Below are 21055 nucleotides of genomic sequence, written 5' to 3' on the forward strand. Positions count from 1 at the left end.
CACGAAAAGGAGCCACAAAAAGCGTCTCTTTTTTGCACCCTCGAAAGGGTTCCATAGCCTCGGCACCACGGCTTTACAGCACTCCTTCGGCGCTGCATGCATCATGTAGATGCTACGCCCCAACTCCCCACCTCCACCTCAATTCGGCATTTCAGGCCAGTCTGTAAAGGCCCTCAGTCTTGGTAGATGTCAAATATTGTGCTCTTGCTCATTTCTCGGAATAAAATAGAAATCTAGCCACTATGCCAGGGTGATAACAGCAAAAATGTTATATATATACAGTATATATATCCCAATTAAACCAGTGGAATGGATAATTTACCAGACTCTTAGGGTCCACACACTAAAAACTTACATATAGAGTCCCTGCAATGGTCTAAAGACAGAACTGAAAGCTTGAATTCTAGGGAAATGTAGGAAGAAAAACACATGAAAGATTTTCACCTTGCTTTGTGGAAGAGGGTAGAGGAATTAGGAATGCTTGCGCCATAGCAAAGCAAAAATCAATGAACAGCTGGTTGAATCAGTCATTGTACTGTCCTCCATTGCATTCAAATAGGTGTTAATTCTGTATCTCAATTTGTTTTGAGACTAGAAGGAAAGTTTACTCTGCCCTCCTATTACCAGAGTAAATGCCAACTGCATACTTCAGATTTTATCCCCCTCTTTTATGGTGGCAGTTTGGCAAGATTTCTGTGTATGCCAATTAGCAGGCTATTTTGAAAATGAAATGATGGATGAAACTCATACTGAATTGTGCACATTGGGTAAGAGCATCTTCTATATAGAGATTATCTCTATGTAGGAAAATTCAATGTGAGAAATACCCCAAGGCCATAGGAGAAACGGTACTTTAGTATGAACGACTTGGATTTTAGGTACACTTCAAATACCTTGACTGTTTAGTTTTTCTTGGTCTGAGCTACAGTGTGAGAGCTGTGATAAAAAGATACATTAACACAACATGTGCTATCAAATTAAGTAGGTCAGATACGCAGCAATCATTGTTATGTGACTTCACATTGCACATTTACCTATCATCATACTTAATGCAACTGACAGAACTGTTCTCCATGAATTTGTTCAACCCTCTTTAATGCCACTGCACTGGTGGTCAGTACCACATCTTTGAGCAATGAATCTCTGAATGAGGTGTGCGTAAAGCAACACTGGCTTGTTACAGACTGCCAAAATAAAGCTGCTTCGGGTCTCTTTGGAGGTATGCTATTTAAATGATGCATGGGTCCTAAGAGTCCGGAGATCACCCCAAAGCCACACTCCATTCCTAAGCACTGGAGTGCAGCTTTGATGCAGCTTCCGGATTCTTCGGATGCATGCATCATTAAAACGGCATACCTCCAAAGAGACCCGAAGCAGCTTTATTTTGGCAGTCTGTAACAGGCCCATGTGATTAATTTGGTCTCAAATGGCAAGGTTTTATACAATAGGGGTGGGCAAACTACATACCTGGGCCTACATGTGGCACCACAAGGATTTTTTTCTCCCAGTCTTCAGTCTTCTAGATATTACTGGACTGTCCTTTTACTACCCAGAATCACAAAGCAAGTGGATGGTCTTCCTAGGAAACACCAAGAGAAGCAATCCACTTTTGATATAGAAGTTTATCATTTTCAAAACATACACCCATTTTTCAAAACCAGATGTAGACTTCCAGCCACATCTGTTGTTCTTTTCTTCATTTTGATATTTTTGGTAGTGTATGCAGCCTTCAGAAGATGCCAAACCACAGTTGCACCTCCCTATTCTATAGTGTTTGCTTAGGAATACCATACTTTCTGAGCCTACCTGATCTTGCCTGAAGTTAGAGGTCAAGTAGGGTCATGTTTGGAACCTATTGCTTGTGTAGGGCCAAGGATTTCTGAGGGGTGCATCTATACTGTAGAAATAATATAATTTGATATCACTTTAACTGTCATGAAGCCATCCTACAGAATTCTGGGATTTGTTATTTTGTGAGGCACCAGCATTCCTTGGCAGAGAAGGCTAAAGACAAATCCCAGGATTCTGTAGGTTGGAACTACAGTACTTAAAGTGGTGTCAAATTGTATTATTTCTACATTATAGATACACCGTAAGTGAGGTTAAGAAAGAATGCTGCCTGGAACCCATTGCCTGTCAGATTGGACAATACTGAGGTAGATGGATCAGTGGTTTGACTCAGTATGAAGCAGCTTCCTTTGTTTCCAAAACCTTTCCATAAGGTTGCCAGATCCCACCTATCTTCAGGTGAGAGATTAGGGTGCAAATTTGCCAGCTTTGGTGGCCTTGGCTCCAGGCAAGAAGAATGGCCTCCACGCAGCTCTCCAGCTCAGCTAGCAGAGCAGCTGCTTGCTACAATTTCAAAGGCTTATTGAATATACTCAACTATAAGTCGACCTCATGTATAAGTCGAGGGCAGGTTTTGGGGCCAATGTTATGGATTTTGCCATGACCTGTGGATAGGTTGAGGGTAAAATTTAAAGGCATGTAACAAAGGATTTAAAGGATGAAGCAAAGGAAAACACTGTCAAAGAACTTACAAATTTTCAGAAAGCATAACTCATACTAAACGGCTAGAGGGATGGGAGAATGCCGAGGTGGGGGGGATAGTGCTTCCAGGACAGATTACACTCTTGTCTTTCACCAGGGGATGACTCCCCTGTTTAATAAAAGTTAAAGTACAGTACCTACATTGACCCATGGATAAGTCCACTCAGTTTTTTAGAGTCAATTTTTAACCTAAATTTTTAGACTTATACATGAATATATACAGTAATTTATTTCTTGCAACTTACAAAGACTCTCTAGGGGAGTCTATAAAATCACTCAGTTAGCTTGCCTCCTCATCACTGTACTGCCAGGGCTCATCCTCCTCCCTGCTTTGCATCCTCCTTCTGGCTAGAAGCAATCAGTTAGATTAAAAGTTCCTTATCCCATTTCCCTAAGTGAGTGAGAAGGAATAATGCCCTTATTTCATCTTGATCTGGGAACAGCTAAGATTTATGCCTTAATTTCCAAACTGGAAAATTTGTTCTGTCTGTATGTGTGTGTCCTAGACTGCAGCCAACACACCCACACTATGCTGATAAGAATGGCTTAGCACAGCAAATGGAAGCAGACCACAGACCTTGCAAGGAGTCAGAGTTAGAGAGCAATCCAAAAGCCAAGCCGAAGTCAGGATACCAGAAGTCAGAGTAGTCAAATCAGTCCAGGGTCAAAGCAGCCAGAAGATAACAAGGGTCCATTCCGAGGTCAAGGCAACAAGGAGTCAAGATACAAGGAACCAATGCCAGCAGCAATCACACCAAAGGATCATACAGTAAACTCTGGCACTGAATTGATGCCTCTCTGCACCTTAAGTAAGGGAAACTCTCCCCCGTGCCACCTGAGGCTGGTTTGCTAATTGCCTCTCTGCAATTCTCCTGGATCTGCGCCTGCAAGCACTCTCTTCTTTGTTTATAGGTAGGCACATCCAGGCATGATTCCTCCCCAGAGTCACCACTAGGCTGTTGCACGACAGGAGGCATCTCACTAGCACTAGGACCTGGTTGAGCCTCATCCTCTGGGGCTGGGGGATCACAGCTGGGACCTGGCAGAGCAGGATTAGCACCTGGTGTAGCCTCAATTAGCTCTTACTCTGGAGGAGGCTCATCCTCCTCTGAGAGCTGCTCTTGGCTGACCATGACAGTGTGTCAATGACAAGCTGTGAGCTACCATGGTTGGCACTTAATGCATAATACTCAATGACATCACCAGATGCTGTCCCTGGGTCTCAGATTTTGAGCCGGACACCTCAGAGCCTGGGACAAGGACCAGCAACCTGAGTTGAACATATTTAATACTACTGTATATACTCATATATAAGTCGACCTCATGTATAAGTCGAGGGCAGGTTTTGGGGGCAAAATCATGGATTTTGATATGACCCATGGATAAGTCGAGGGTCAAACTCAGGGGCATGTGACGAAGGATCTAAACAGAAGGAAGGGACCACTTTGCTCCCTCCTTCTCCCTCTCTGGACCTCTCCCAAGAGTCACAGTGTGGTCATGCAAAGTGTGGACACAAACTTCCAATTTCCCTCCTTCCCCACAACCTTCCTCAAGGCTGATGTCTTGCAAAATAAAGGGACACAGACCTCCTATTTCCCTCCCTTCCCCGAGGCTGATGGCTTGCAAAAAGGGGGACACAGACGTCTGATTTCCCTCCCTTCCCCACAGCTTTCCCCAAGGCTGATGGCTTGCAAAAGGGGGGCTAGAGACCTCAGATTTCCCTCGTCCCTCCCTTCTCCTTCCTTCCTTAGGAGCCCCAGGTGGCGCAGTGGTTAAATGCCTGTACTGTAGCCACTCACTCAAAACCATAAGGTTGTGAGTTCAATATCAGCGAAAGGACTCAAGCTTGACTCAGGCTTGCATCCTTCCGAGGAGGTTGCTAAAATGAGTATCCAGATTGTTGGGGGCAATTAGCTTACAGCTGTAAACCGCTTAGACACTGTTTGTTCAGTATGAAGCGGTATATAAATGAAGCTGTTTTGTTTGTTTTCTCTACAGCTTTCCCAAGGCTCACTGTGAAGTATTACCATATATACATCTACTAGGATTTTGGAGCCCATTTTGGACTTAAATTTTTTGACGCATAGACAAGTATATATGGTATACCAAGTCAGAGAGAGGAGAGGAATCATTCAAAGATTACAGGATGGTGGAAGTCAAACCAGATTATCTTGTTGCTCCTTACCTGACTAAATTTATCAAACAGAATTCAGATAAGCCAGCCATGCAAAGAAAATAACTTTGCACAGCATGGGAGAGGTTCCATTGTAGGGACCAACTGTAGGTATAAAGCACTTAATAAGAACCTTGCTGTTACCTTTTTCATAGCAATAGTGGGGGATTTGGCCAGTTAATCATAAGAACCACAGGAAATAGCTGTGAAAGAACAGCAGAGACCTATCTTTGCCAGTAGCTGTTTCCTCCCCTTTTAAATTTTTGTTTTGTTTCTCCAAAATGTAAATTTTTAGTAGAGATCATAAATGTCAGTTCAGCTATGACCGCTGAGAAGAAATATTTTTCAGAAGAAAAAATGATACTCCTTCTACTCCAGGGCAGGATCTGCAATGTGTGATAAAACAAATAAATCTCAGAATCTTTTATAGGTATCATGTGGACTGTGTTTAGCAATCTGATAATTTCAAAGTGCCCTCTCTCTTTCATTTCCAACCCCCTGATCAACTTAGATAGCCAAGGTGCACTCAGATCTCTCCATGACACTATGAGGAGCAGAACTAGCTATAGTTGTCTGTTGATTCATTGTGAAATGACTTATTTATATGCATCCTGTTCCAGATGGTGAGTTTAAGCTGAGGTGTAGGCTGGAGCAAGGATTCATTTGGGAATTTAGGGCCAAACCCAAGGTCCAGCACAAATAGGAAAGCATGAGGCACAAGCAAGGCCTTGAGTAGTTCTGAGCAGTCAAGTCCAGTTTGACTATTCAAGTGAGGTTCCGATGCCATTGCAGGAGCATGCTGGAATTCACCAAAGGCTAAATCAGAGCTTGAAATATTAGGTTTGAAAATTAATTTGATGATGTTAAACATTAGAAATTGGGAAAGTAATCCATTACTGTCAACACATATATTGGAAATCATTTAATTAAGTTATCCTTAATTAACTTGTTATTTAAAAAAATGTTAGTTTTCAGAATAGGCTATAGGATTCTCCAGGGAATGGCATGGGCTTTTTCACCATGTGACCCTGTAATTAGCACCTTCATAGGTGTTTGTTTTGTTATTTTAAAGTTTATTTCCCCCAAGTTGGATTTTCCTCCCAAATGGACTACAAAGCCTATAACACAATTCTTGCCTAAAGATAGTGGGAGTTCAACACATCTGGAAACAGTAATGTTGAGGAAGGTTTTGCTAAGTATGGGATTTCATATTATACTCTGTTCAATGACGTTCCGTTCTGTTTCCTCTTTTTATCCTATCCCATCCCACCATTGCCAATATGTACACTGATCACATGCCCTTCAAACACTTATTAAAGAGTGGTCTTAAACATTAGTGAGAACATGTTTATTTCAGGTAGAGGATACTGATCCACTGCAATTGCAGCAATAAGTGGCTGTCTACAAAGATTAGTCAGTGAATCAAAGTTGAAGACGGCTGAATATGAAATGTTCTGAGTGCCTCTGAGTACACGCTGACATTTTAAATTTTTTTTCCCAGAACTGAATCACTCTGTGCTGTCTACCTTCGCACTCCCTGTCCTTTGAATGATCTGGTTTTACTTGTTTGTTTGCTTTGTAAACTGCCTAGAGACTCACTCTTGGCAGAAAGACGGGATGTTTATGATTGATTGCAGTGATCACTGGTAGAGCACACATTTTCCTCAATTAATTCAATGAGACTTGAGTAGATCTGAGTATTTTTTAAAGACCTAGGTAGAGGTGGGAGGGTGTGAATTTAGATAACTGTATCAGTTAGCTCCATAAACTCCAACCTTACATAACCTCTCCAAGTATGTGATGTACTGAAGAATGGGAAGGGAAGAAAGTAGGGTAGGAGGGGTGAGGAGAGGGGAGCAACAAAAGTCCAGTGAGAAGGAAATGAGGGCTCTGAAGAAGAAAACTTTCTACTTGCTTATCCAAGCAACCAATTGTGTGAGCAATAATAAACACAATAATGAATAATAAAAGTGATACAATGCATAGGGGTTCAGTGAGGTTCACTTCTGAATAGACATGGATTTAACTACTGTAAATATGACATGAGTTTAACTAAATTTTTATTTTGGCTTCAAATTAATAGTTCAACACTACCAAAAACCTCAAAAGTGTGTTACTGTTCTGAAAGCAGAATAGATGGGAGGAGAGGGAGAAATCGAGAGTAGAGGAAATAGGGCTGAGATTGAAGAAAACTTTTAACTTTGTTAACAAGTGTCTACTACTTTGGGAGAAATAATAAATACATTAAAAGATTGCAAAAGGGGTCATTGGAGCTCACCCCAAATAAAAATATACAATAATATATATTATAATGAATATACAATAGAAACTATAATAAAATCAATAGAGCTAGAGAATAGAAAGTTAAAGCAACCTCCACCCCTTGAAAGACACACAGGATAATAGGCTGTGATGGACACATCAGTCTTTTGGGTCTGGAGAAATAAGCAAACAAGTCAGTACCTCATCTTACTCCATTCCATACCTGATCTCCTTTTTTCTTCTTTTTACCTTTTTTCCAGTTGGTCTTCAATCCCAGTTCTTTGAGTGCTTCCCACTTACTGTACTGGTTTCTGCTGCCTATCAGTAGAGCTGTGTGAAGTATTTCTTCCAGTCTAATCCCAGTTCTTCCAAATGGAAGCATTTCTTCCAATCCAATCCTTTTCCTTAGGTTGTTCTGTTTCTCTAAATCTGCCAGAGGAAGAGCTATTTAATCTAATAAATTTTGACACTTCATAATCAATTAATTCATTAGATGTTGGAGGTTGCTTTAACATCAACCAAAAAAATCCAATGAGTTGAACATTGTTGTTTGGGAAATCTAACTAGTTAATAATTAGGGGGGCAATTAATTGGTTATTTCCAAGGTCTGGTTTAATTCAGTTATTAGACCTATGACCCTACTCAAGTTTTGGGATCCTCACGGGAAGGCCTTCTGTTGCCATTATCAGAGGCATGTTGAGGAAACATGAAAGAGTCTCCTCTGGCTGCTCCTACTCATGGAAAACTAGGCTACTCCCTCTCTCTCTCTTCTTCCACAGCAGGGAAATAACCTTTTTTAGATGTGCTTTTGACTATTAACTGGTTGCTGTAGAAGGATCTTTTAATGGGTGAGATACTGTAATTTTTTCCTCATTGTTACGTTTTAAGTATTTTCAATTGTTTTAAATTAATGTTGCTTTTAATAAGATAGTTAATTCATTTAAAAATACAATTACTAATTTTTAGCCAAATTTTGTCTTAATATTTTATTTTGAGCAGTCTTGGGTGCTGTACTGACAGGAAGTTAAGACTGAAATTAAATATATGATTAAAATAGCGACTTGATACCTCAACAGTTGTCTCGATCCCATTGACTCAATGGCCCAGCTCTAGTCAGGACAAACAATCAGATTTAACCCTGAAGTTAGAATAGCTGAAATCAGCTGGCATGTTCTGCTCCTACCAGTAAATAACCACCCTTCATTTAAAGATGCATTGTCTGATTTTGTAAGCATTAATAGACTTTCATGTTGTTGGAGAACTCAAACATAGTTCAACCGAAGTTTTTGGGATATAGTCCCCAGAATCTGAGGACACTGGTAACATAACTTCCTCTGGGGGTTATCACACCTTGGGAACTATTCAACTGAGTCCAGTGTTGAGAGTGTAAATACTCTTCCTCCATGTCTGTTGTCTCATCTAGTCACTGTTGGGAGCTTGAACATACAGAAAGGGTCACCTGACTATTTGAAAGCCTGTTTCTCTCCATATGAACCTGCAAGAATTCTTAAGATCTTCAAGGGGAGGCTTTCTCTTGATCCCACCACCATTGCAAGCTTGGAACCTTCTCAATGTATGCTCCTGCACTGTGGAATGCCTTTCCATGGATGGCTAGGCTGTCCCCCTCCCTGCTTTCTGTTTGCTGACAGGCAAACTCCTTTTTGTTTCAGCACCAAGGAGAGTTTTCTAAACCATTGAGAGATGTGTTTATTATTTATTTTTTTAATTTTTGTATTTAAATAATTATATTGTTTTAATTGTGGCTTCTTTTAATTTTTATTTTTATTTTACCTTTTCACTATAGATTTTAATTGATTTCCTTCTGTGAGCCGCCTTGGATCTCACTCTGCAAGAAAGACAACATATAAAATAAATAAATAGATAAATGTGGGAATAAAACAGGCAATGCAGCAAGACAGCTTGTTCATGAACATTACAGATATGAGAAAACAAAACAGGGAAAGGGAGAAATTCCAAATCTGTCTTAATGTGGTCAAAGCAGACATGGATGGTTTTATCACTCTATCCACCTTGTGTGGCAAACCATGTCTGTGAGTGTTTCTCTCATGCTCTGTGATCTCTCCCACTGCTGTAAGAAAAATGTCACCAACCAGGTTGCATGTATTCTAGTGGACCTATGTGCAACTATTTTCACTTCCCAGCACATGTTGGCATCTTTATTTGGCACCTCAACTAGTAAGAGGAATGTAAAGATATCTATTTTAGAAAAAAAAATGAGACTGGCAATTGCCACGGCACTCACAAACTTATGAATTATAATATGCTGCCCTGTGTGTCCCCTAAAGCCATTCTGTTCTTTGCCAGGATTTTTAAAAGACTGCTGAGGTAAAAAAGTTAATATGATATCCATGTTTTCAAGATGGAGGGTGAACTTCCTACCTAGTGTAGCGTTTAGGTAATTTTTGCATGACATACTACTCAAACATTTCAAAGCAACCTGTTTGTTCTTAGAGTTGTAAAAGAAAGTTTGGAAATGTAATTTGCTAATGCAATCTAAACATTTATTTGTATAATTTCCTGCTCTTTTGGTTGCTGTTTTAAATTTACATTTTAAAAAACCTTGTTTCTATTTGCTCTTCTTTTCAAGGCTGCTTCATAGTCATAATATTTAAGTACAAGTGTAACACATGTTCCAAATTCATAGACCAAGTTTGTGAAAATTGAATCTATATTTACATCATGCTAATTAAATGCATTTAAATTTTGAAGTTCGGTAGCATGTCTGGCTTATGATACATGTCTGATGTAAAAATATTGTTCCATTGCTGAAGAACTTGTTCATCCCTGTTCTGCCTGAGATAAATCATGTTTGTCACAAGTTTAAACTATCCTTGTAGCATGTCTGATTAAAGATTTGACCTGAATTTGGAAGGCCTGATTTGAATAGCAATGCATTGTGGCTTTACAGTCAAAATCTCTGGGTTTTACTTGTGGTGATGAATGAATTGACCATTATAGAATGTTTTGCATACTGAAAGCATTATGGAGATGTTCATTTTAACTCGTGAATTTCTGCAAGCGTGAATGCCAGCAGGGTTAAGGGGGTAGCCGTCTAAAAAGAAAAAAAACCTACAAATCATGTTCCTTGACAATTCCACTGGGTTTTCTTGAGCAAAATGTGGCCTTGCCATCTGTTTATTTTACATATAAGAGGACTGATAGGGAGCTGTCTCATTGCAGGAGGGGGCTTGAATTTGAAGGAGCACTTTATAAAATGTTGCTTCTTATTGTGAAGCACATTAAAGGGTTAGGGTACATGCAAAACTTAAAATAGATTGTTCTGAGTGAAGATTTTCATATGTGCACAGCATAATTACCTGAGGAATTCAAAATGCAGACTTGTGTTGACTCTTATATGAATGTAAAGAGCTGTCTTTAAGCATAAGGAAACAGACTCATCATACAGCATGGAACAGATTTTGACTAGTGTTCATGTCTGTCACTGAAAGCAGAGCTTAGAAAATGGGTTTTAAGAAGAATGAATATAAAGACAGAGGTCCAAAATACACTGCAGAAATAATCCAGTGTGAAACTGCTTTAACTGCCCTAGCTCAATGCTCGGGAACCATGAGAATTGTAGTTTATTGTGACACCAGAGCTCTTCAACAGAGAAAGCTAAATGTCTCACAAAACTACAGTTCCTTAGAATTCCCTAGCATAGAACCAGGGCAGTTAAAGCAGTCTCAAAATGGATTATTTCTGCAGTGTGTTTTGGATCTGAGGAACTGAGCATTTATGGGGTGTGGTGGCTTAGTGTTAAGACACCAACTTCTGACAACTGCAAGGTCAGCAGATCAGCAGTTCGAGGCCCACATCCTGTGGGACCGAGAGAGCTGCCATCACTGGTCCCAGCTTCTGCCAACCTAGCAGTTCAAAAGCATGTAAAAGTCCAATCAGATCAATAGGTACTGCTTTGATGGGAAGGTAACAGCTAGTCATGACCCTTGGCATTTAGTCATGCTGGGCCACATAACCACAGAATCGTCTTTGACAACGCTGGCTGCCTTGGTTTAATAACAGAAATGAACCCTGCCCCCAACAGTCGGACATGACTAGACAAACACGTCAAAGGGGAAACCTTAACTTTTTAACTGAGCAGTCGCAGAGCATCCGCTTGTTGCAGCTCAGTTATAGATGGCATTTATTCATTCTTCTAAGCTTTGCTTAAAATGTATACGATTTGCTTCTAGTATGTATTTGTTTGCTTGTGTTCCAGAGAAAGAGACCTTCTTGGATCCTTTTGTGTTAAGGGATATCCTGCCTGCATCTTTGGGAAGTTACTATCGGTATGCAGGGTCCCTGACGACCCCGCCCTGCAGCGAGATTGTGGAATGGATAGTTTTTCGCATGCCAGTCCCCATCTCTTATCGCCAGGTATGTTTATACCACAAAGAGTTTACCTAGGTTTCCTTGTTATCTTATTCAGAGACATGGTCATGTTAATCTGGAATATCACTATGCAAAATGATTGTGTAGCACCTTTGGGACGGTGTGAAAGAAGTTGTAGCATCGGTTTTCTTAGACTTGGTCTACTTCTTCAGATACATAGGGAAAGTATTTATTTATTTCTATGCTGCTTTTCTCCCAGAAAGTGACCCAAGGCAACTCATGTAAACCTACAATAATAATTAAAAATAATAAAAATAATCTAGCTAGAAACAGTAGAAAACTATATAAAACATATGAAAGTAAAAAAGGCATAACCAGATGCATTTGAGGAACTGAGGAGATAGACCAAGCTGAGGAGATAGGCCAAGTCTATAAAAGCTTACACTACAACAACTTTCACACAGTCTCAAAGGTGCTACAAGAACCCTTTGCATACTTGTCTTCTTGCAGTTTTCTTAGTCTTAATTTTTCCACTCAGTTCCTGGTTACTAAAGCTATAGCCAGAATACAATCTCTCTTTCTTTTTGACATGGTGAATAAAACTGATTTTTTAAAAAGGGTACAAGTACATGAATAGTATTCATAGAAAATAAAGTGTGTTGCTTTTGTTATATTATTTTTGAAACCACTTAACAAAAATCGGTAATAGAGCATAACATCCTCTTTCCATCCTCTTAATTATTAAAATTTTGTTTAAATATATTTAAATGCCCTCTAAACATTTACACAAATATTCTCTCTTCTTCTGTTTTCACATTTCTTCTCAGCTAAGTAATTTTAATGTATACAGATTTAGTACTGATAATTCAGTGAGGAATGTGATGCTTTCATTGATTTGCCACCTTTGTCTGTTTTTAGCAATGTTGCAAGGTTCCTGTTATGTGCCTCTGGAATGGATGTACAGATTCCTAAAATGAATGTATAGGCGGTCTTATTGTAGATCAAGAGAGTGAGTGGCATTTTCATTGAGAGGCATCCCAGAGTAATAATGTGGGAATGCAGCTAAGTGTTTTAACAATTAAAAAGGCTTTGACATTTAAAACCTTTGTTTTCAAAATGTCTCCTTGCTGCAGTCTGTTCTGCCTTTTATTTGCTCATGGTAATAATGTACTTCATTGCAACAGAGGCATCTTGGATGGAACTGTCTAAGAGTCTAAAAGTCACTGATTTATCTGAATGAATGAGTGTAAATATTCAGTAACCCTCACATGATTGAGGTAAATGAAAGCATCAAGTCATCAGTTATCCTGCTGCTTCTCAATCATTTTACTCAGAGGACACACCAAGATCATTTGCCTTTTTCTAACTGCTTGTACTATCCTGTCTTCAGTGTCTGCTGTTGTCAGGGATTGGATTAAATCAAATTAACTGACCTTTTTCATTTTGTTTTGCTTCTCTTTGGCACTGAAGTTTAGTTTTCAGAACTGGGGTTTTTTGCCACTTTTAAAATTGAATAATTGTGTGCTGCCTGTCTAGATAAACCCCAGCATCAATCTGTTTATGTTCAAATTAAATGCCAACAAATGCTGGCTTCTATATAGCCAGTGTGCCAGAGCTATTACAATTCTAGTGACTCAGCGACCAGTTCACAAATCTCATGTAGTCTAGCTAACCCTACTAATACTTAGAGAAAAATCTCACATCCATTTCAGAAGTACACAGATAGCAGAACATGGATTGCAAAGAATCATTCCTACCTCATAGTGGGCATTTTGGAGACCTATAAATAAAGTACTCATTTCTTTCCTGTGTTATGACAAATTAAATGAGATTAAATGAAGTGGGAGGAGGATTTTATGTGAACAAGCCATATTTTGTAACCCATTAATGGTTTTTACTCACAAAGTGTATTCCTTAAAGTGTGTCTCTATAATCAAATGAAAAACGACAGACCTACTGTTTTTAATCTGCAACAATTAATGGGATTTTTAAAAGCTTCTAACTTCCTGTCTTTGTCTAGCTCTACCTCTCCTTTATTCTTGTAATACTACTTCAGCAAAGTTTTACTATTTTTCTTCTGTTGAACCAAAGATCATCTCCACGCTCATGGCTTTCCTGTGGCTCCCTTTGCCCCTGTGGTTCTATGTGGGGTAAAATTGGGCTAACAGATGGAAAATAACTAGTTAACTAGGATACAGTCAGCCCTTCTTATACACACTTTGAAAATGTTCAAAAAAAGTATAAATTTCAAATATCAAACCTTGATTTTTCATTTTTATAAGGGACACCATTTTGCTATGTCCTTATATTTAATGGAACGTGAGCATACATGGATTATGTTATCAACTATCTCCCAGCAAACAGTTCATAATTTAAACTGCGCAGTGGTGAGGGTTGTAGCTTGCAGGCCACATGCAGCTTTCTGCCTTTTTGTGGATTTCAGATCAATTAGTCAATCAGTCACTTTAGTAATAGCAGATCTTTTCCCCTCTTGGATCCCTCTGGATCCCTGTAGACACACACACACACACACACACACACACACACACACACACACACAATTCAACCAGAAAACAAGAATAGCCCTCCTAGTAAACATTTTGTACCACCTTCTTCCCTCCCGCAAACAAAAAGATTTTTTAAATAAAACAAAACAAAACAAAAAACACCATTTGTTGATACTATTTTTGGTGGGTTTTCAGGCTACGAGGCTGTGTTCTAGAAGAGTTTATTCCTGACATTTCACCAGCATCTGTGGCTGGCATCTTCAGAGAATGCTGGCATGGAAGAGTGTTGGGTATATATATACTGTTGGTTGAGAGGAAGCAATTCACATGCTAATCTGTATATTATTCTGTTGTTGAATGGCAAGGCTTCAGAGTGTCTATTTAATTAATGATCCTTTCCAGAACATGGGCTCATAGCATGAAAAACACACACAAAAACTATGGATGTCGACCATGAAAGCCTTCGACTTCACATGTCGATAGTAGGTTTGCCAAAAACTGTATAAAAATTTTGTGTGAGAAAACAACATTGTATTTCACACAGAACGCAATGCTTTGAAAAAATGAAATTCCTCCAAAACATGAAAAGTTATCCAAAAACACCAAAACTTTGGGATTTGTAGTTTTGTGAAATGTTTAGCCTTCTCTGTCAGAGAACTGTGGTGCCACAAGAAACTACAAATTCCAGGATTCCACAGGATGGAGCCATGGCAGTTAAAGTGATGTTAAATTGCATTATTTCTACAGTGCAGATGCAGCCTTAGACTGATTTAAGCATATGAGATTGGAACTCACAAGATTCAACCTTCCTAGTAGAAAGCAGGAATGCATTTTTTTTTTTTTTGTGAAATGAGTCCAGCTAACTAGGAAGGGCCAAGAAACAAAGAAAAAAATCAGGAAGCATTCTCCAAATGTCTTCAGGAGACAGATGAGGCCTTCACTCCTTTATACTCAGCTGAATTCCCGACTCTTGGCAGGGAAGCAGACTCTTTTGGGCCTACCGGAGAGAGAGAGAATGAGAGAGAGAACCTTTCTTTCCCTGGGAGACGGGAAGGCAAAGTGTTGGATTGAGGAATCATGACAACCCTCCAGCTACAGTCTTTCCCATTTCTGGGGGGAGGGGGGGAGGAAATTGCACAAAAATGTTTATATTTCTCTGGGCACAGTTGTCAACACTTTTATGGTATATATTTGATGGGGCAGAGTTTGCAATGTGGATGTTGCCAAAGATAGTATCTTATTGTTAGACTACTCTGGGGAATAAAACATAATCTAGTTACTGTACCGTATCTTGTGTGGGTATTGGTGGGAAGTGTAGTCCATCACATTTGGAAAACCCCAGTTGTGAAAGGCTAGTTCACATCGACAGATAACTCAAAAGACAAAAGTGCCACCCTGTCATTAGCGTGGTCCCTCTCCTTTGCATCTCTCCCCCCATACAAGAGTTTATCTTTGTCTAGCAGGGTCCAGCGTTTACAGTATCTGTAATGTGCAGCACAGTAGGCATCTGTGCTGTAGAAACTGCTGGTTGTTCAAGATACTGCTATAAATACGAATAATGGGAAGATGGAATGGCTGTATGCTGAGCTGTGATTTATATTATGCAGAAAATCAATGTGTGGCCCTATTTGGCATCATAATAGTACACCAGTCACACACACACTCCGCGCAGCTCAAAACTAAAGAAAGAGCTGTATATATTTGTAAGTGCACCCAGTAAATAGGGACTAGGGAAGAGTCTCTTGCCTCCCTTGGAGATTAAGTTTGTAGAAGGTTTCTGAAGTGTTTTTTTTTTTTCTACTGCTGCTGCTTGGCAAGATAGAAATGGGGCTAGATAAGGCTGTTGGCAGTGATTTCAGCAGGCAGCCTGGTTTCCTGTTTGATTTATCAGTCTTGGCATCAGTACTTCCTGCCATTTTGCATTCTTATCAGCTGCCCAGATTTCACCACATTGTTTTTCTAATTAATGACCTTCCCTCCCAACCCTTTTCTTTTTCTTTTCTTTTCTTCCTTCTATTCATGCATTCAGCTGGAAGCATTTTATTCCATATTTACCACGGAACAGCAAGACCACGTCAAATCCGTGGAGTATCTGAGGAATAATTTCCGGCCTCAACAGAGCCTGAACAACAGGGTGGTTTCCAAGTCTGCTGTGAAGGATGCTTGGAACCAAGTCACAAGCAGCATCTTCGAAAATCCACTTGGTACTGAAGCCTCCAAAGGTAGATCCTAGTTGACCATCAAGAAAAGGGGAATGTGTATTGTGGCTATATTTTTTATTTTTTCCCATTTGGGTATTTAAAGACCTTATAAAAATGACTTTTTGATTGCAGTTCCCAGAATTCTCACTGGCTATGATCACTATGGGATTCTGGGAGTTGTAATCTAAAAAAGTAATTTTTCCGAGGGCTAAATATTCAGGGAGTAATACCAAGGGATCTGTAAATAATATATTGTTGCACTTTCTGTTAATATGCTTTCTTCAAACATCTTTTTCAGATAAGTCACATATTAAACTAGGCATAGGAAACCTGGGAATCAGACTTGCATTTCCGTAATTGAAAAGCAAGAGGTGAGGGAGAAGATGAAGTCAGGGTACTAGGTAATCTCACCAAATTGAAAAATTCTTGCAGACCAGCCCCCATTCAAATCTGAACTGAGAATACTGGACAAATCTTTACTAGTAAGAAATGCTGAAACATTTTCATGTTATGGTGTATCTGAGCTTGTTGGAAAAGTTACTTTTTTGTACTACACCTTTTGCAATCGCTGAATTGGAATGGTATATACAGTACTTGAACCAGGCTCTTAATCTCATACATAAAGTGTGTGTATGTTCCTTCAAGTAGCCTGTTGACTTAAGGTGACCCCATGAATTTCAAAGGGGTTTCTTAGGCAGAGAATCCTCAGAAGTGTTTTTGCTCATTCCTTCCTCTGAAATATAGCCTACAGCATCTGGTATTCATTGGCAGTCTCCCATGCTAGTACTAACCAGAGCTGACTCTGCTTAGCTCTCAAGATCAGTTGTGATCTGGTACTTTTAGGGTATTTAGGCCAATACACACAGACAACAGATTAAATGTTTCCACCACATGAATGTTATGACCCACCTGGTGGCTGGTGTTATATATATATATTAAGGTCATGTTTCTGTAAACCAGAATGCCAGGGAATGTTCACTAGACATTGACAGAGTAGAAGGGGAAAACCTTTTTGGAAGGGAAGGGACAGGAAAATATTAAGGAGCCACCAAACCAACACCAGGGCATTGTCCTATTCTTAGGCCAGTCACTGTTTTGCCACCTCCGCTGATTTTGTTATCCCCCAGAGTTTATGAAGGAGACTTAATAGATTAGAAAGATGGGCCAAAGCTAACAAAATGAATTTCAACACGGAGAAATGTAAGGTACTGCTCTTAGGGCAGAAAAATGACATGAACAGATATAGGATGGGGGACACCTGGCTGAACGAGACTACGTGTGAAAGGGATCTCGGAGTCCAAGTAAACCACAAATTGAACAGGAGTCAACAGTGTGATGCGGCAGCTAACAAGGCCAATGTGATTTTAGACTGCATCAATAAAAGTATAGTGTCTAGATCAAGGGAAGTAATAGTGCCACTCTATTCTGCTCTGGTCAGGCCCCACCTGGAATATTGTGTCCAGTTCTGCGCCCCACAATTTAAGAAGGACATTGAGAAACTGGAGCATGTCCGAAGTAGGGCAACCAAAATGGTGAAGGGTCTGGAAACCATGCCCTATGAGGAACGCCTTAGGGAGCTGGGGATGTTTAGTCTGAAGAAGAGAAGGTTAAGGGGTGATATGATAGCCCTGCTGGTAGAAGCAGAAGTTCCTCAGATTTATTTTATCTTTGCTGCTTTAGAGGAACCCAAATTCCTATATTGCCTGGCAATATGACATTCCCCATTGCAGCTGTATCCTTTTTGCACCAACAGAAAACTTTTAAGGACAGATGTCAGTGATACACAAAACTGTTTAGAGGTATATTTTATTTCCTAAATAATAGATGATTTTAAAAAATTAGAATTCTGTATCCCTATGCATGAGTCCCATGAATCATAATAGAATCTATGAGCTATTCAACAGTGGAACACACTCCCTTGAAGTGTAGTGGAGTCTCCTTACTTGGAGGTCTTCAAACAGAGGCTGGATGACCATCTGTCGGGAATGTTTTGATAGAGAGTTCCTGCATGGCAGGTGGATGGACTGGATGGTCCTTGTGGTCTCTTCCAAATCTATGATTCTTTGAGGTTTTCTTGAGCAAACCCAACTTAAATTAGTTAACGAATTCTTTGTATACCCTGTTTTTCAGCCAAGACTGGTTCCAGTAGCCACTGGCTATTAAGAAACATTAATAGCAACATAGAAAGGTACCATGCATCCTTGCTGAGGTGCATGGGCTCAGCGCAATGCTAGAATAATTGCTTATCCAAAACACACAAACTGAGCTCATGAGCTTTGTGATTTGTCCAGGGAAGACATCTAATTTGTGGAGAACAGATCTAAACAAAATAAACAGGCCATGGCAGCCCTCTTTGGACTATAGGACCCAAGAGAGTGAGACTTTGGTATTTATTCTGAATGCCAATACATACATATGTGCACAAAAACAGTAGCTTTGGGAGAAGCAAGTGAGACCACAAGTGAACTGAAGAATATTATTAATCAAAAATGTACCATTGCATAGTCCCAGTAATGACTCTGGTTATGAGACATTGGAACTGATGTTGTATCTTCATTCAGAAGCATTAATATTTATTGACAAGGAGTTGCTTGCCACAGGGCGCTAACAAAAAGTAATAGCTTACATTATAATAAAGTGAATAAATGCACTTGTTCTTACTTTTGAGAGCACCTTGGTAATGTGTTGCATAGTGTTTCAAATGCTTTACAGTTTTTATGAATGTCAGGGTAGTCCTTATCCTGATGGCTGTGCCAAAACCCATGTATATATTTTGATTAACTCCCTTGAGATCTTCAGGCTCCTGGTCACAATATTCTTTTTAGAGTCTCTTCTTCCACCCTAAAAAGAGGTCCATGGAATAAGTGGGGGTTTCATCCACCCCTTCTTGTAGCCTGACAGCTGGGGTAGCCCTGGAGCCACATACGTCCCTCAAGGAGTAGTAATTCACTCTTTAAACAGGTTCCTTTCCTAGCGCGCATGTGTATGTGTGTGTTAAAAACCAGAAGTGAAACCCTGGCCTCCAGTGGGTCCAACGAAAAGAAAATTAGCCCCTAGATGTGCTACAGTTGCCCAACCCTTGCTTATATGGTCTCAAGCAGGGGTTAGTCACCTTTTTTGCACATCTTCTATCTTTTTTTGCAGCTCTCAGAATTTCCTCCCTGTTGAGAAAAGATCATTGCCATCCTGGAAGGTCCATGGGCACAAGGCTTTGCTTTATTTGCAAGCAGGTCTTTCAGAGTTGTTTTATAACCAAAAGTGAAGTTCTAGTCACTCCTGCTTTTGTAATAAATGAGATAAGAAGCCTTTTCGGGTGGAGACATGGCCTTTGATAGATCTCAGAGCAAATATTTCCCCTGGAGCTGCTGAAGTTGCCCTCCAGAGAGACACTATCTACAGCTGATCCTCTTACTACCTGGTACTGATCCTCTTGGGTTTTGGGAACATGAAACTTTCAAATCATTTTTGTGCTGCCTCTTATGCAGGTCAGATGATTCACATCTGATCTGACATCTTATTATGATGTCCACCTGGTTGGAAGAGTCAATCCAGTCAAATACTAAAGACAGATTAATCTATCTCTTTCTACGGGCTCCTTTCCTTTGAACTTTAAACATGCTCTCATTTCCCAAATTCTGAAAAAAATCATCTCTTGACCCCTCTTTTTTGTCCAGCTATTGTCCAATTTCTCTTCTTCCTTTTCTTTCTAAGGTTTTGGAATGGGTAATTTATTCTTGTTGTCTTGAGTTTCTCGAAGCCAATTCCATACTAGATCCCTTTCAGTCTGGTTTCCGCCCACAACATTCTATAGAGACGGCCCTCACTAAGATCTCAAATGATCTTTTATGGGCCAAGGCGAATGGCCTTTACTCTGTTCTTATTTTTCTTGATTTGTTTGCTGCCTTCGACACTGTGGATCACTGTCTTTTAGTTGATATACTTTCTGACTTCAGGTTCTTGAACTCGGTTCTTGATTGATTCAAATCTTATTTGTCAGATAGATCTTTTGCAGTGGTCACGGGTGGTCAGGCATTGTCTTCTGTTCGGTTATCTGTTGGAGTTCCCCAGGGCTCTGTTTTGGGTCCCCTACTGTTCTCTCTTTACACATTGTCCCTAGGAAAACTTATCAGCTCTTTTGGTTTTTCCTATCATCTGTACGCCAGTGACACTCAGCTGTATCTTTCCACCCCTGACCTTTCTCCAAGTCTTGAACTGCAAGTTTCATCTTGTCTTACAGCTGTCTCTCAGTGGATGTGTCATCGGCATTTGAAGGTCAACATGTCCAAGATGGAGCTTCTTGTCTTTCCCCCTAAGTCTTCCCTTCAATGCTCCTTTTCTGTTTCTGTCAACAACACCTCTATTCGACTGGTCCAGGAAGCCTGCAGTCTTGGTTTCACTTTTGATTCCTCTCTGTCTTTTATCCCCCACATCCAGGCCACAGCCAAAGCCTAATAATAATAATAATAAAATTTTATTTATACCCCGCCCTTCCAAATAGATCAGGGCGGCTTACAAAAGCACCTTAGTGCAGCACATACAATATAAAACAGATTAAAAACAACATCATTACATAAAAACAATAAAAACCCCTTAGCCCAACCACACGGCCACGAGTGAGGAGGGAGGCCCATAGGATGTTTAGTCGGGGAATGCCTGGTTAAATAGGAAGGTTTTGAGTCCCTTCCTAAATTGGGCCAGGGTGGTAGATGAGCGGAGCTCTATGGGCAGCGTGTTCCAAAGGGCTGGGGCAGCTGTGGAAAAGGATCTTCTGGCCGTAACGGCCAACCTTGCCCCAGGCACCTTCAGGAGTTGCTGCCCAGATGTTCTGAGGGTGCGAGGCGGAATGTACGGGGAGAGACGGTCCTTCAGGAATCCTGGGCCCAAGCCATTTAGGGCTTTATAGGTAATAACCAACGCCTTATATTGAGCTCGGAAGCGAATAGGCAGCCAGTGAAGATCTTTAAGCACCGGTGTTATATGGCTGGTCCTGGAAACACCAGTGACCAGCCGTG

The 21055-nt window shown here is 40.2% G+C and overlaps 1 protein-coding gene across 8 annotated transcripts in view; it reads left to right on the plus strand.

Annotated features, from left to right (window-relative positions):
• Positions 1-21055, plus strand: part of PTPRG (protein tyrosine phosphatase receptor type G) — a 745385-nt gene that overhangs the window by 559366 nt on the left and 164964 nt on the right. For all 8 annotated transcript variants that reach the window (XM_042447272.1, XM_042447274.1, XM_042447270.1 and 5 more), the window contains exons 7-8: positions 11223-11380; positions 15872-16064. In XM_042447272.1, coding sequence (XP_042303206.1) covers positions 11223-11380; positions 15872-16064 — 351 coding nt within the window. The remainder of the gene's footprint in view (positions 1-11222; positions 11381-15871; positions 16065-21055) is intronic.

Source organism: Sceloporus undulatus, chromosome 2 (genome assembly GCF_019175285.1).
Source record: "Sceloporus undulatus isolate JIND9_A2432 ecotype Alabama chromosome 2, SceUnd_v1.1, whole genome shotgun sequence".
NCBI classification, from domain to species: Eukaryota; Metazoa; Chordata; class Lepidosauria; order Squamata; family Phrynosomatidae; genus Sceloporus; species Sceloporus undulatus.